Source organism: Catharus ustulatus, chromosome 24 (genome assembly GCF_009819885.2).
Source record: "Catharus ustulatus isolate bCatUst1 chromosome 24, bCatUst1.pri.v2, whole genome shotgun sequence".
Taxonomy (NCBI): domain Eukaryota; kingdom Metazoa; phylum Chordata; class Aves; order Passeriformes; family Turdidae; genus Catharus; species Catharus ustulatus.
Genome location: NC_046244.1, coordinates 4,565,575 through 4,578,669, shown reverse-complemented (window position 1 = coordinate 4,578,669; position 13,095 = coordinate 4,565,575). Strand labels below are relative to the sequence as shown.

General features: G+C 68.5%; 1 protein-coding gene across 3 annotated transcripts; it reads left to right on the top strand.

Annotated features, from left to right (window-relative positions):
• Positions 1-1,359: 1,359 nt before the first annotated feature.
• Positions 1,360-13,051, top strand: ESPN (espin). Of its 3 annotated transcripts, XM_033079540.1 has the most exons (15): positions 1,360-1,653; positions 2,469-2,662; positions 4,871-5,057; positions 5,149-5,331; positions 5,415-5,546; positions 5,636-5,855; positions 5,928-6,205; positions 7,740-7,901; positions 7,976-8,150; positions 8,446-8,472; positions 9,680-9,825; positions 9,914-10,195; positions 12,222-12,301; positions 12,382-12,393; positions 12,488-13,051. In XM_033079540.1, the coding sequence occupies exons 1-15, from the start codon at positions 1,360-1,362 to the stop codon at positions 12,633-12,635; spliced, it is 2,520 nt and encodes an 839-aa protein (XP_032935431.1). In that variant the 3' UTR covers positions 12,636-13,051. The 3 variants fall into 3 exon arrangements, with proteins under 3 accessions (XP_032935431.1, XP_032935433.1, XP_032935432.1); XM_033079542.2 differs by lacking the exon at positions 5,928-6,205 and having other exon boundaries at positions 5,636-5,752; XM_033079541.1 differs by lacking the exon at positions 8,446-8,472.
• Positions 13,052-13,095: the final 44 nt, after the last annotated feature.

Below are 13,095 nucleotides of genomic sequence, written 5' to 3'. Positions count from 1 at the left end.
TTGGCGGGCAGCGCGGGCGCGCCCCCGCGCGGGGAGGAGCGCCGGGGCCGCGGGGAGCCGGGGCGGGGGGCGGCTCCGGCGCTGCTGTGTGACCCCACCGGGACTGGGGTGCCCCTGCCGCACCCTGTCAGCGCGGGGACTCGTGGGGCGTCATTGTCTTCGAGTCGGCACGGGGAGCACCGCCCCATCCCCGCCCGCGTTCCCGGCGCCGTCGGTTCTCCCCGGTTGTAACAAAGCTCCCGTAGACGCCCAGGGATTTTGGGTCTGGTGGTGGCGACAGTCCCGAGCAGGCAGTGACATCTCGCAGTGGAGCGCACGCAGGGTCCGGAGGGGGTCCAGGATCTCAGCATTCCTCCCGACACTCACGGCCTCGCCGACCGCGGGCTGTCGTTGGTGCGAGCGCGGCTCCGCGTCTCCGTGATGGACCGGAGGGTGTGCGCGTAGACGGGGCAGCCCGCGGGCGGCCGGGAATGCCAGAGCTCTCCCCCTTGCACAGCTCGGCGGAGGCAGGAGGGGGACGCAGGAGCCGGGGTGCCTGCAGGGCACGGGCACGGGGTGGGGACATGGCGCTCCCGCTCTCTACACCGCTACCGGCTTTATGAACCGCCGGCGGGGCAGGGCAGAAGGGCCGGGCAGGGGGAGCGGGGTGCAGGCACGGAAGGAGGCGGGCAGGGCGGCCTTGCCTTGTCCTCGGTGCTGATCGAGAGGCACCTCCGCTGTCCGCGGTCCTGAAGGAGGGGGGTCCCCGCCTGTGCTCCCACACCGCCCCCTGCCCCGCCAGCGATTCATAAAAACACTTTGCCGAGTTGGCGACCGGGACCGGTGCAAGTCTGGGTGGAGCCCAAAGCGGACCGTGCCCGGCTGCCGGCACCTCTTGGACGGCAGAGGCGGGGCAGCCGCCCGCCCAGCGCCCCCCGTTCTGCCTGCTCCGCTAGGACCGGCAGCGCACGTCGGGGCTGCCGGAGGAGCCCGTCGTTGCTGCTCCTCTCTCCTGGGCGGGCGGCGGGAGTGAACACCCGTGGGGCTGCTGCCCAAGGCCGCGGACAGCGGCGCCGGCAGCTGCGTGCCGTCCTCTTTGGGCTCCACCCGGACTTGCACCGGTCCCGCTCCTGGTCCCGGCTGCCATTCGGCAAGGGGTGGCTGCTCCGGCTGAGGCCGGGGGGAGCCGTGCGGGGGTCTCGAGCCGCGGGCAAGAGCCGCGCCGTCGGGCGGGGCGGGCGGAGGGGCGGCCCCGGGGGAGGGAGAGGTGGAGCCGGCGGGGCCGGGGGGCGGCGAGGCGGGAGCGCCGCGCAGTGCCAAGCGGCGGCCGGGGCCGCCGGGGCCGCCGCCGGGGCCGCTGGGGCCGGGCCCGCCACCGGGATGGCGCTGGAGCGGGCGCTGCAGGCGGCGCGACAGGGAGACGTGGAGGCGCTGCGGGGGCTGCGGGCGGCCGGGCTACTGCGGCCGGGGCTGCGGGACGCCCTGGGCGCGTCCCCCGCACACCACGCTGCCCGGGCCGGACGCCTCGCTTGCCTCCGGTACCTGGCGGCTGAGGCCGCGCTCCGCGGGGACGCGCGGGCGCGAAACGGGGCCACGCCGGCCCACGACGCCGCCGCCACCGGCAACCTCGCCTGTCTCCAGTGGCTGCTCACGCAGGGCGGCTGCGGCGTGCAGGTGCGAGCGGGGTCGCGGGGGGCGGCGGAGGGTCCCTCGGTGGCTCGGGCGGCCGGGGAGGCGTTTCGCGGTCCCGTGTGGGTGGCTGTGGCCGCGGGGAGACGGTCACGCGTGGTGCTCCCAACTCTGCCGACGGCGAGCCGGGATCTGTCCTAGCCGGCACGGGCAGGGCTCCGCCGTGCATAGCGGGAGGCATCCGACGGACTCGCAGAGTCCCCGGCATCCCGGAGGGGTTCAGCCGCGAGGGCAGAACATATTCCCCGGGGCCGCCGCCCCCTCCCGGGGTTACACAACGGCGGGACCGGGGCGGTAAGCGGCTTGCCCCGGGGCCGGCCGAGAGTTAAAGACATGTGACGGCCGAAGGAAGAGGAGGCGGCGGCAGGGCTGGGAGCGGAGATTAATCGGGAAGGAAGGGGTCAGCAGGCATCGGCGACCTCCTGGCCAGGGGCCAGCCCTGCCCGCGCCCCATCGAGCGTGGAGGGCGGACGGGCCGGCGGCACAGCCGGGTTCCGTGGCAAGTTACCGCGCTCAGGGGTTCCGCGGCCGGCAGAACAAGGAGGGCATTGTGCTGCACTCACTGTGTGCGGACGCAGGCCCTTGACGGAGGGCAGGCATGCTGGTCCCACGGTTCCTCCAATGCCCTGTGCTCCTGCTCCAGCCCCGCTCCTTACGGACAGGAACTCCGCCCTGGCCACCCCACCCTCCCGGAACTAGCTCCGGGCTGGGGGATGCCCCACGGCTGCCTGCGGTCCCCTGCCCCCTTGCCGGAAGGGCTTGGTCCCTGCTACTGACAGCCGTCCCACTTCCTCCTGCAGGACACAGACAACTCTGGTGCCACCATCCTACACCTGGCAGCCCGCTTCGGTCACCATGAGGTGATCGACTGGCTCCTCCGCTTTGGAGGCAGCGACCCCACGGCAGCCACCAACACGGGAGCACTGCCCGTCCACTACGCCGCGGTGAAAGGGGATTTCCCTTCCCTGCGACTCCTCTTGGGACACTGCCCCAGGTAAAGGCACCCACTGCTGGCAGCGAGACAGGGTCTGCAGGAAGCTTGGCACCCACCAGCAGGAGAGGGGCTAGTGAAAGAACAGGGTGCCTGCTGTGGCCCCAACCCTCCCTCCATCCACTGGGCAGGGTGCCAGTACTGGGGACGAATGCTGCAGCCACCCTGATCCCCCAGCTCCAAGGGCAACGCGGCCACGTTATCAGGCTGGGCAGCCAGCTGCACCTTCTTTATGGCCCAGAAAGAAAGGGAGAGGAGGACAGGGGTGAGCACTGGCAGAAATATTGTCACTGGCCGCTGAGTCGGCTGCTGGCGCGGGGCGATAACACAGCCGCCTTTGTCCGCCCGCTGTTATGTAAATGGATTAGGCTGACCGCCGAGCAGAGGCTGCTCCCTGCGCCGGAGACGACCTTTCCGCTTGCCCAGGTCCGTGGGCATTGCTGGACGTGGCAGCCTCTCTCAGACGGCTCCGTTGTGGCAGCATCCCTGCTTTTCCTCCTGAGCGGTACCCGGGGCCAGACTGGTCCCTGGGTTACTTGGCATAGCAGCCCACAGGGCCCGCGATGCCGGGCCTCGCCACGAGGCTGCAGCAGGCGATTAGGTGGCCGCTAATCCGATTTCCTGTGGTGGTCAGAGGCCACTAGAAATAACCCGTAGACCCGACCAAAGCAGAGTCGGGGGTATGCGCTGTTGCTCTACATTTTCCCTGAAAGTATCCAGGGATGTGGATGAGAGGGATTGCACAGCTCTCCCACATCTAGGGAGTCTCGAGGCAGCAGGACGTGAACCAGCACTCGGCACCCCTCTCTCTGTGTGCCACAACACCAGAGCCCTGCATCCTTTCCTCCAGGCAGGGTCACAGAGATCCCTGGATCCCATCGTGCTTACTGCCCAGAGCTGTCCTAGCCCCAGTTCTTTATCTCCTTGCTCCAGGTGTGCCAGCTTAGCCCTGAGCATTTCTGGGATTAACCCCTGCAGCCTGAGCCCAGCCCCAAACCAGTCACTGCTCCTGCTCGGTGCCCACTGTGTCAGCCCAGGTGTGGCACGGCACTCGCATTGCCTTTCACGCTGCTTGCCGGGGTTGCTCCGCTGCTGTCACCGCCTTCCCCCTGAATTATTTACTGCTGGCCCTGCTCCCAGTCCCGCGCCTGCCCGGAGGCTCCGTTACAGCTCCGAAATCCAATCCCCAGCGGGATGCTGGCTCTCCCAGCCCACCTTCGCACCGGCCCGCGGGGCCCCCAGGCAGCCGGTGGCCCAGCATGGGGTCTCAGCCATCTGGCAAAGCAGTTTACTGATGCTGCACAAGGGTCTTAACCCCTTCCCAATTACTGAGAAAAGGGAATCAGAGACTGACTCTGTGCCTGTGCTCTCGCTATTCCTTGCACCTTCAGTCTGCAGCTGCCCCAAGCCCCAGTCCCATCTCGGTGAGCACAGAGGACTCTGCAGCCTGGAACTGCAGGCACTCAGTGGCACAGCACGCAAGGCACAGCGGGAAGGGAGTGCTGGCCACAGCGCGTCTCACAGTTACAGGGATCAATTATTAAGGGACTGCGATCGTTGCGATAACAGAGCAGAGTATTTATTGCTCTTCCTTTTTTAAATATTCAACAGGTTTTTTTATGGAGCACTTAATAAAACAGCTTCCTGTGGGGTCGGGAGGCAGGATGCGGGATGTGGGTTGCAGAATGTGGGTCTGTGGGGAATGTGGGGTAAAAGATGTGGGATTCAGGATTTGGGTTGCACAGTTTGGGATATACAATTCAGGACGAGAGACACAAGGATACCAAGGCCTTTTGGGGCAGTGAGGGGACACCGTGTGCAGCAGCTGGGCCGGGCAGCACCATGGTGCAGGTTCGCCTTTCCCAGCCGGCTCCAGGGCTGGTGCTGTGTAAGCAGCTTACTCTAAAATACGACTAAATTGCAGTGTCCAAAAACAGCCGGAGGAAGGAGCTTAGCCTAAGCAGGCTGATTAACTTAGTGACCTCCCGCTGCAGCTGCAGCCATCACCACAGCGCTAGAACCTGAGGGAAGGTGTGGGATGGACAGCTCCCGGCCCTGGCACTGCCCTGCCTGCCCACAGCTGTGTCGTCTGCACCTGCCCATGTTCCTTGTGTCCCACAAGCCCCCATATCCCTGTATCCTGCCAGCCCCCTGTCCCAGCCCTGGCAATAGCAGTGGCCACAGGTGACGGGCGCTGTGCCCTGCTTGCAGTACGTTGAGTGCCCAGACCAAGACAGGGGCCACCCCGCTGTACCTCGCCTGCCAGGAAGGCCACCTGGAGATCATCCAGTACCTGGTGCAGGATTGTGGGGCTGACCCCCACGCGCGCGCTTATGATGGCATGACCCCACTGCACGCCGCCGCCCAGATGGGCCACAACACTGTCATCGTATGGCTGGTAAGCGCGGTCCAAGCACGGCGTGGTGGCACAGTGCAGTGGCACAGCACAGGGCGCACAGCCCCGGTGCTCAGCCCACCTGCCCACACAGATGAGCTTCACGACGGTGAGCCTGTCGGAGAGGGACGCCGAGGGGGCCACGGCCATGCACTTCGCCGCCAGTCGCGGCCATGCCAAGGTGCTGAGCTGGCTGCTGTTGCACGGCGGGGAGATCAGTGCCGACGGCTGGGGCGGCACGCCGCTGCATGATGCCGCCGAGAATGGCGAGCTGGAGGTGGGTGCTGGTGGCCAACAGGATGTCAGGGTGAGGGGAGGGCCCTTCCCTCCAGCCCTGCCATGCACCCCCACTCTCCCCAGTGCTGCCAGATCCTGGTGGTGAACGGTGCCGACCTCAGCATCCGTGACCAGGATGGCTACACAGCAGCCGACCTCGCCGAGTACAATGGCCACAGCCACTGCGCCCAGTACCTGCGCACCGTGGAGAACATGGTATGGCAGTGCCTGGGCATGAGGGCGTGGGGAACACACAGGGCCTCCCCACCTCTGCCCTGCTGCCTGACCCCACGGCTGTGCCACAGAGTGTGGAGCACCGCGTGCTGTCACGAGACCCCTCGGCGGATGGGGAATGCCGACAGCCCGACTCGGGCATGTCATCGCCCAACACCACAGCATCAGTGCCCCAGGCGCGCTTCGAGGTGGGCTCCCCTGCCAGCACCCTCTCCAACTACGACTCCTGCCACTCCAGCCAGTCCAGCACCGGGGAGAAGAGGGGCGGCCCCCCAGGGGCCCCCGCCGCCCGTGAGTGCGGGGCCAGGGGGCGCAGGGCGGGGGGTGCGGGTCCAGCCCCCCCTGACCCCGTGCCCTGCGCAGGGGTGCCTGAGCCGGCGCTGGCGGACATGCAGGCGTACATGGACATGCTGGACCCCGAGATGCGGCCACGGGGCCGGGGCCCCGCAGGCGAGGGTCCCCCGCCGCCACCACCCCCTGCCTTCCCCCCACCACCGCCCCCACCCCCTGCCACCCGGCCACCCCCGCCACCCCCCGGCTACCCTGCACCTGCACCCCCCGCTGCCCCCCACACCGCTGACATCTACGTGCGGGCCAAGAACAACCTGCGGCATGTGGAGAGCCAGGCGCTGCGCCGAGAGGTACGGCCCCATGCACCGTGTCCCCTGCACCATGCCCCATACACAGCTCAAGGGACATACCACCGGGGGGGGCATGCCACCGAGCACCCATCCCCTTTGAGGAGTTGCTGCCTGCACTGGGAGGGGACGGTCCCAGCTGGAGGCCACATGCCTGCAAAGCTGGCATGCACTGGGGGGGCTGGGGCTCAACCAGCAGCGAGGATGCAGCAAGCTGGGGCCAGTGATGCTCTGGTGGTTCCGTGGCACTGGGTGGGCCCACTCCACTGCTGCACCGGCTGGGGCACCCGGCAGCATCATGCCAATGCCATGGCAGCCGCGCCCATGCGGCCCGGCGATGCCACCGGCACCATGCCGAGCTGGGCGTGGGCAGCTGCGCAGGCGGTAACCCGAGCGGCCAGCTCCGGTGTCGCCCGCGCCACAGGTGTCGGGTGGCACAGCCAGCGCTGCCAGGAGCTGAGAGGGCTCAGCCAGGCGTGCACAGGTAAGAGGGGTGCAGCCCTCCATGGCGGGCTGGGGGGGCATAAGGATGCAGGAGTTTTGGGGCCGCCCTGACCCCCTACCATGGCTCTCGCCACCTCACTGGGGACAGGATTCTGGGCATGGTCAGGACACTGCCTGTGTCCCCGACCTGGGGAACGGGGGCACATGGGGTGGGGGTCTCGGCAGAGCAGTGTGGGCTAGGCACGTGGCGGTCTCGGGACCCCACAGTGCTGGTTGCACATGGCCTTGGCTCTTTAGTGCTTACCGGAGTAACGGGCTGCCTGTGGGAGTGTGGCAGAGCGGTGCCACACTGGTGTGGGTGCCCCATGAAATGGGGTTCAGCGGCACAGACCCTTGTGCCAGACCAGGGCTGGGACTGCCGGAGCAGGAGCCAAGCTTGGCACAACTCCCATGGCAGCCGGAGTAGGAAGCACCGAGCTGACGTTTGTTGACTTAGCTGGGGCTGGCGGCGGCGGCGAGCACCCGGGCTCACCGTGAAAATGCCATGGGTGGAGGTGGCGTACGGGGAAATGCAAATAGCGGGGCCCCCAGCAAGGGGAGCAGGGCTATGCCACGGTGGCGCCCCAAACCCAGGGAGCAGGCACAGCCCCCTGCAGCGCAGCACTCGGCAGCACAACTCGCAAAGCCGCTGTGGAATGCGCCGGGGTGAGCTGAGGCAGCGCTGCTTGAGAGCCCTGTTCAGAGGGAGGTTTGGAACCGGGCCCTAGCCCCGCGCGGGATAAGCTTCCGGTAATCCGCGGGGCTGGGGCTCGGCACTCCTGTTCCCAGGGGGTTATCCCGGGGGAGGCTTGGACAGGATCCTGGGCACAGGCTATGGGGTCACAGTGCCAGGCACTGATGCCGCACGCTGCCACCATGGCACGCAGCCCCTGGTAGAGCCGTTTGCCGAACAGACCCCAGGGCATGCGCCTGTTGTCCGTCCCAGCTCTGCGTCTGCCCCAAGGCAAACCGCTGGCACAGTCACACTCCACCACGGCCCTGTGCCACGGCCATAGCCGGGCGCGGCAGTGCTGAGGTGGGCTCCCCATTGCAGCTGGCATCGCGTGACAGCAGTCCCGAGGGCCTGCGCCGGGCCGACTCTAGCAGGCGGTCAAGGAATTTCGGCAAGCAGCCGAGCACCGGTGACTACTACAAGCACCTGGGGCACGTCGTGGCCGAGCAGCCAGGCCCCCAGCGAATGGCGCACACCGAGGAGGTGAGCCCCGCGCCGCGAGCCTGTGCACAGTTTAGTGGCACCGCACCGCAACGCCTGCCCATGCTCTCTTCCAGGCATCACCCATCTCGGCGGACACCATGAGCAACGGGGAGAGCAAACCCGGTGCCGAGCTGCCCCCTCCGCCCCCGCCCCCACCACTGCCCGACACCGCCTGCCCGACGCCCCCACCGCCGCCCCCGCCCGTCGAGACGCCCGCCGGCCCCCGCCGCTCCTCCTCCTCTACGGGAAGTAAGTGGCAGGGTGCCGGGTGGGCACGGGGAGTGATACTGGGCACTGTCCCCTTGGCTGTACTGTGGCATTGACCTCCTTGGCTCGTCTCCTCCCGCGGCACTTGGGCACTTGGGCCGCGCGGCTCCTGACAGCCTTTCTGTCCTTCTCTCCTCCGGTGTCGGCGCGGGGGCTCCCACGCCCGCTCGCCCCTGCCTGCTCTCACTGCTGGCCGCTTCTCTTCTCTCTTGTCTCGCGGTGGCCAAATCCTTCCTCTGCCACGCGCCCCGCGCCGCCTCTCTGCTTCTCTCCCTAGGAGGAAAGGCGCTCAGGCAGATGAAGAGTAAGTACCGCGGTCCCACGCTGTCCCTGCTCAGGGGGTGCCCTGGCGCGGGGCACAGCCGGAGGGCCCATGCCGGTGCCGTCCTGCGCATCGACGGCCGCGGGGGCTGTCATCCCTGCGCGTCGCCGGCCGGCCGTGCCACGCGGGAGGCTGAGTGCTGGTGCGGGGCTGCCGGAGCCGCCAGGCAGGGCTAGCAGGGCTGGGCAGGCAGCCGGGCCCCAGAGCCCCGCGGCCCCGCACACAGAGGGCCTTTGTTCGCGCTCAGCCGGCCGGCGTGACCCCGCCACGTGAGCGCACCGGCCGCTCCCCCGCCGCTGACTGCAGCCGGCGGGCTTGGCCGCTGCTCGGCGCCCGCTTTATTAGCGCCGGCTCCCGGGACCGGGGGGTCTCAGCCGGCGCTGGATGGCAGCGCGCGCGTCCCGCTGGGCCCGCAGCACCCGCAGCCCTCTGGCTCCGGCGTGGCGCAGCCGAGCGGAGCGAGCTGCGGGCGCCGGCCGCGGGGAGGGGGCTCTGCCTTGGCACGGTACCATGGGCCGTTAGGGACTCACGCATGGCTGGCACGGACGGTGGGTGCTCGCGAGGCGGGTGGCGTGAGCAGTGGGAAAAGCATCCCCGGGGTGCCGGTGCCACGCAGCCCTTTGGGCACCGGGCTGGCAGGGAGTCTGGCTCAGGCTGTCGGTGCATCGCTGCCGGGAGCTGCCAGGGGAGTGTAGGGGCCGTCTTGCAGTGGCAGGGCTGCCACCGGCCATGGAGCTGTCCCTCCAGAGGCACCCTTCTGTTGTAACATAGTGCCTCGGGGGCATGGAGGGGCATTCGGAGCTGGGGCCAGGCTGGGACCCTTGCAGCTGAGCGTTGGGGTGCTGGGATGCTGCTGCAGCAGGGTGCCATGGACCCTGTAAGCTGCTGTTGGAGTGCTGGTCTTACGGATCTGTGGAGCTGGGGTGCCGGGCTGTTGAGTGCTGGGGGGTTGCTCTACTGGGGTCTGATGGACCCAGGAATTTGGTGATGTGCTGTTCCTGTGGACCAGTGAGCTGAGTGTCTGGATGCTACTTCAGGGGTGTTGCAGGGGCTCGTGGATGGCAAGGAGGGGGGCAGTCAGCCAGCCAGCCACCCATCCAGCCCCCTACCCTGCAAGCTAATGGGGGATTCACAGGGGCAGGGAGATGGTGCTGGTGCGGTACTTACTGCCCCTCCTGCCTCCCTTCAGGCACCAAATCCTTCAACATGATGTCCCCCACCGGCGACAACTCGGACCTGCTGGCCGAGATCAAAGCTGGGAAGAGCCTCAAGCCAACGCCACAGAGCAAAGGCTTCACCACCGTCTTCTCGGGCAGCGGCCAGGCAGGGGCCAACGTAGGTGGTGATGGGGGCCAGGGGAGCCGGTGGTGCGGCGCAGCACAGCACAGCAAGTGCCCACCGCCCTCCCTCCCTCCTTCCACAGGCAGAGTCGCCAGTGTCCTCCCCGTCACCCACCAGGACGCCCACCCCGCCGGCCACCCCCGAGGCTGCTGGGCCACCGCGCTGCCTGGCGGGGGGCTCACCAGAGCCGGTGCTGAACGGAAGCTCACCGGTGCCGGCAGCAAGCGCTGGGGCAGCGGTGGAGGTGGAGGCGCTGGTGCCGAGCCAGGACGAGCAGGGTCGGCCCATCCCCGAGTGGAAGCGGCAGGTGATGGTTCGCAAGCTGCAGCTCCGCATGCAGGAGGAAGAGGAGCAGCGGCGCAAGGTAGGGAGGGGGTCCCAGGTGCTGCGGCGGCGAGCGCGGCGCGGGCATGGCCCAAGCAGCTCAGGACCTGGCGAGATGGCGTGCGTGGCATTGCCTCTGGCTCCCAGTTGGTCTGGGGACCACCCTACCTGCATGCAGGGGCGTCGTACCCCGGGGATGCCACACACGGCGGCAGTGGCACAAGGTGCGTGCGGCATGGCCTCAAGAGCCCCTTTGCCCTCTTTCCCGCCGCAGCCTGGGAGCCGCTCGCCGCCCCTGTGCCGGCGCGGGCCACCTGCCCGCGGGGGCATACCGGGACCCGCCGGGCAGCCGATGCGGGAGGAGGACATGCAGCACCTGGAGAGGCAGCTGGGGAGCCTGCGGGTAATGCACGAGGCGCAGCCGCTTCCAGGGGGGCCGGAGGAGGAGCTGCCGCCACTCGTGCCCCTCTCCTCGCCCCCGGCACCCCGGCGCTTCGGCCTCGCCCACGAGGACGCGCCTGCCCGCGGCAGCCAGTCCCCCACGCTGCCGAGGAGCGCGGCCGCAGCACCAGCCACCCTGAGCGGCCGGGAGGGCCCTGGGGCGGGGGGCGCAGTGGGCAGCCCCGGTGCCCAGCACGACGCTCGGCGTGAGATCCTGGGGTGCGGAGTCTCTGTCCGCAGCCTCAAGGCCAACTACGAGGGGCCAGGGGGGCCCCCTGCACCTCCCCCCAGGGTCACTAAGCGCAAGCGGGTGCAGCCCCCTGGTAGCACCCGCCGGCCCATCCTGGAGGAGGAATACGGGGATGGGGCTCTGCGGCGGAGCAGGCCAGCGCTGCCGGAGCCGAGCAGCCCGCATGAACGCACCAAGGGGTGCAAGGAGCGCGCCGTCTTCCTCTTCCTGGAGCACTGGAAGAAGCGGGCACTCTCGGCGGTGCCCGGGGAGGAGCGGCCGCGGCGGCTGGGGAGGCGGCGACCGGCAGCGGGGCGGCTGCTGGCCCGCTGGAGAAGTGTCGCCCGCCGGGTCCCAGGGCGTCAGATCCGGCGGCTGAGCCGCACCACGGTGCTGTACTGGCCCCAACACTTCCTGCCCCACGTCGGCGGCTCACCCATGCCCCACGACAGCCTCCCGCTCGACCTCTTCATGCTGGGCTACTTCCAGCTGCTGGAGATGCCCCTCAGCCCCGAGGAGCGGCGCTTCCGCCACCTGCTCTGCTATGAGATGTTTGACCGCCTGGGCAGCCACAGCTGGCACCGCGTCCGCCGTTTCCACCGCACCGTGCTGGAGCAGGTCGAGGCTGGCCACCGCCACTGGCTTGACGGCTTTGAGGACCTCGTTGAGGAGTTTTTTGGGAATGACCCTGTGGCAGTGGTAGAGAGCCTGCCAGACACCCCCACCATGGCCACAGAAGGGCAGGGGGCAGCAGTGCCAGTGCCAGAGCTGGGAGAGTTCAGCGAGGAGGACGTCTGCCGCTTCATTGACCGCAGCTTCTCCTTCTGGAAGGAGAAGGAGGCAGAGATGTTTGACACCTGAGTCCGGCAGGATGCTGCAAGCTGTGCCAGTGGTGTGGCGTGGGGCGGTAGCAAGCTCAGGGGACAGCTGTGGGCTGGTGCCCGGGTGTGCTCGCCTGCCTCTGTGGCTCGTGGTGCAGCTCAGCTTCGCAGAGGGCTGGGTGTTGTTGTGCGCGGCCCCGGGCCGAGGTTGCAGTGTGTGCGGCTTGCCGTGGCTGTGTGTTGTGTGGGAGGCGCAGCGGCGGGGCTGCGCTCCCCTCTGGTGTGGTGTTTGCGGTGCCGGGGCAGCGTGGGCCCCCGCGTGTCTAATAAAGCTGTGGTGTGCTGCAAGGGTTGGCCACGCCACGCGCTCCTTCCTCCTCCCGGCGCCGGCGGAAGGCGGGCAGTGAGGGGCGCGTCGGCGAGCCATGTGCTGGTGAACCCCACCAGCACCGTGCCAAGGAGGGCGGCTGCCAGAAGGATGCGATGCCGCGCACCAAGGATGATGCTGTGGCCCCATGGAGCCGGCAGTGAGGGTGGGCCCCCGGCAGTGCCGGTAACACGGCTGTCTATTGCAGGAGAAAGAAGAGGAGGCGCGCCTGGCCAGCATGCCAGCCTGGAGGAGGGACATCCTGCGCAAGAAGCTGGAGGAAGAGAGGTGAGCCAGGGTCGGGGGATGCTGCACAGCCGGTCACTCCCGCGGCTCTGTTAACCTCACTCTTCCCTTTGCCTTCGCAGGGAGCAGAAACGGTGAGTGCCGCAAGCCCCTTCCCTGGGTGGGCGGGCACGGCGGCTCCCGCGGCTCTGGTGACCGCGGCGCCCTGTGCCCTCTACCGATAAGCAGGAAAGAGCAGGAGAAGCTGAAGCGGGAGGAGGAGGAGAAGGAGAAGGAGCAGTCGGAAAAGCTAAGGACTCTCGGGTACGATGAGACAAAGCTGGCGCCCTGGCAGCGACAGATCATCCTCAAGAAGGGGGACATAGCCAAGCACTAGCCACGCCACACAGCATCCTGGCTCTTCGCAGCAGGAGGAGGCTGGCAGGTCCTCCCATGGACCGTGACGTGCTTCGGCACCCTCCTCCTGCCGTGGATGGCCACATAGCCCAACCCAGAGAAACCCCTCACCGCCCCAGGCACCCGTAGCCCCCCGCCCATCCCCACACCCCGCTGCCGCCAGCCCACCCTGTGCTGCCCGTTGCAAAGCGAGCTGCCGCGGTGTGGGACACGCGGCTCCCTGCGCACTGCCCGGCTCGGCCGCTGCGGCCGGGCTCGCCGCACACCCCGCTGGCACCACTCGCCGTTGCAGCGTGCTCGCCCTCGCTCCTGTCCCTCCAGAGCCGCTCAAGGCCAGCTTCCGGCTCACCTCTGCCCAGACCGCCTGCCTTTCCAGCGATTAAAACGATAAACCCCGCCAGCAGTGCCCCGCGCCTTCCTGGGGCTGCCCACACCATTCC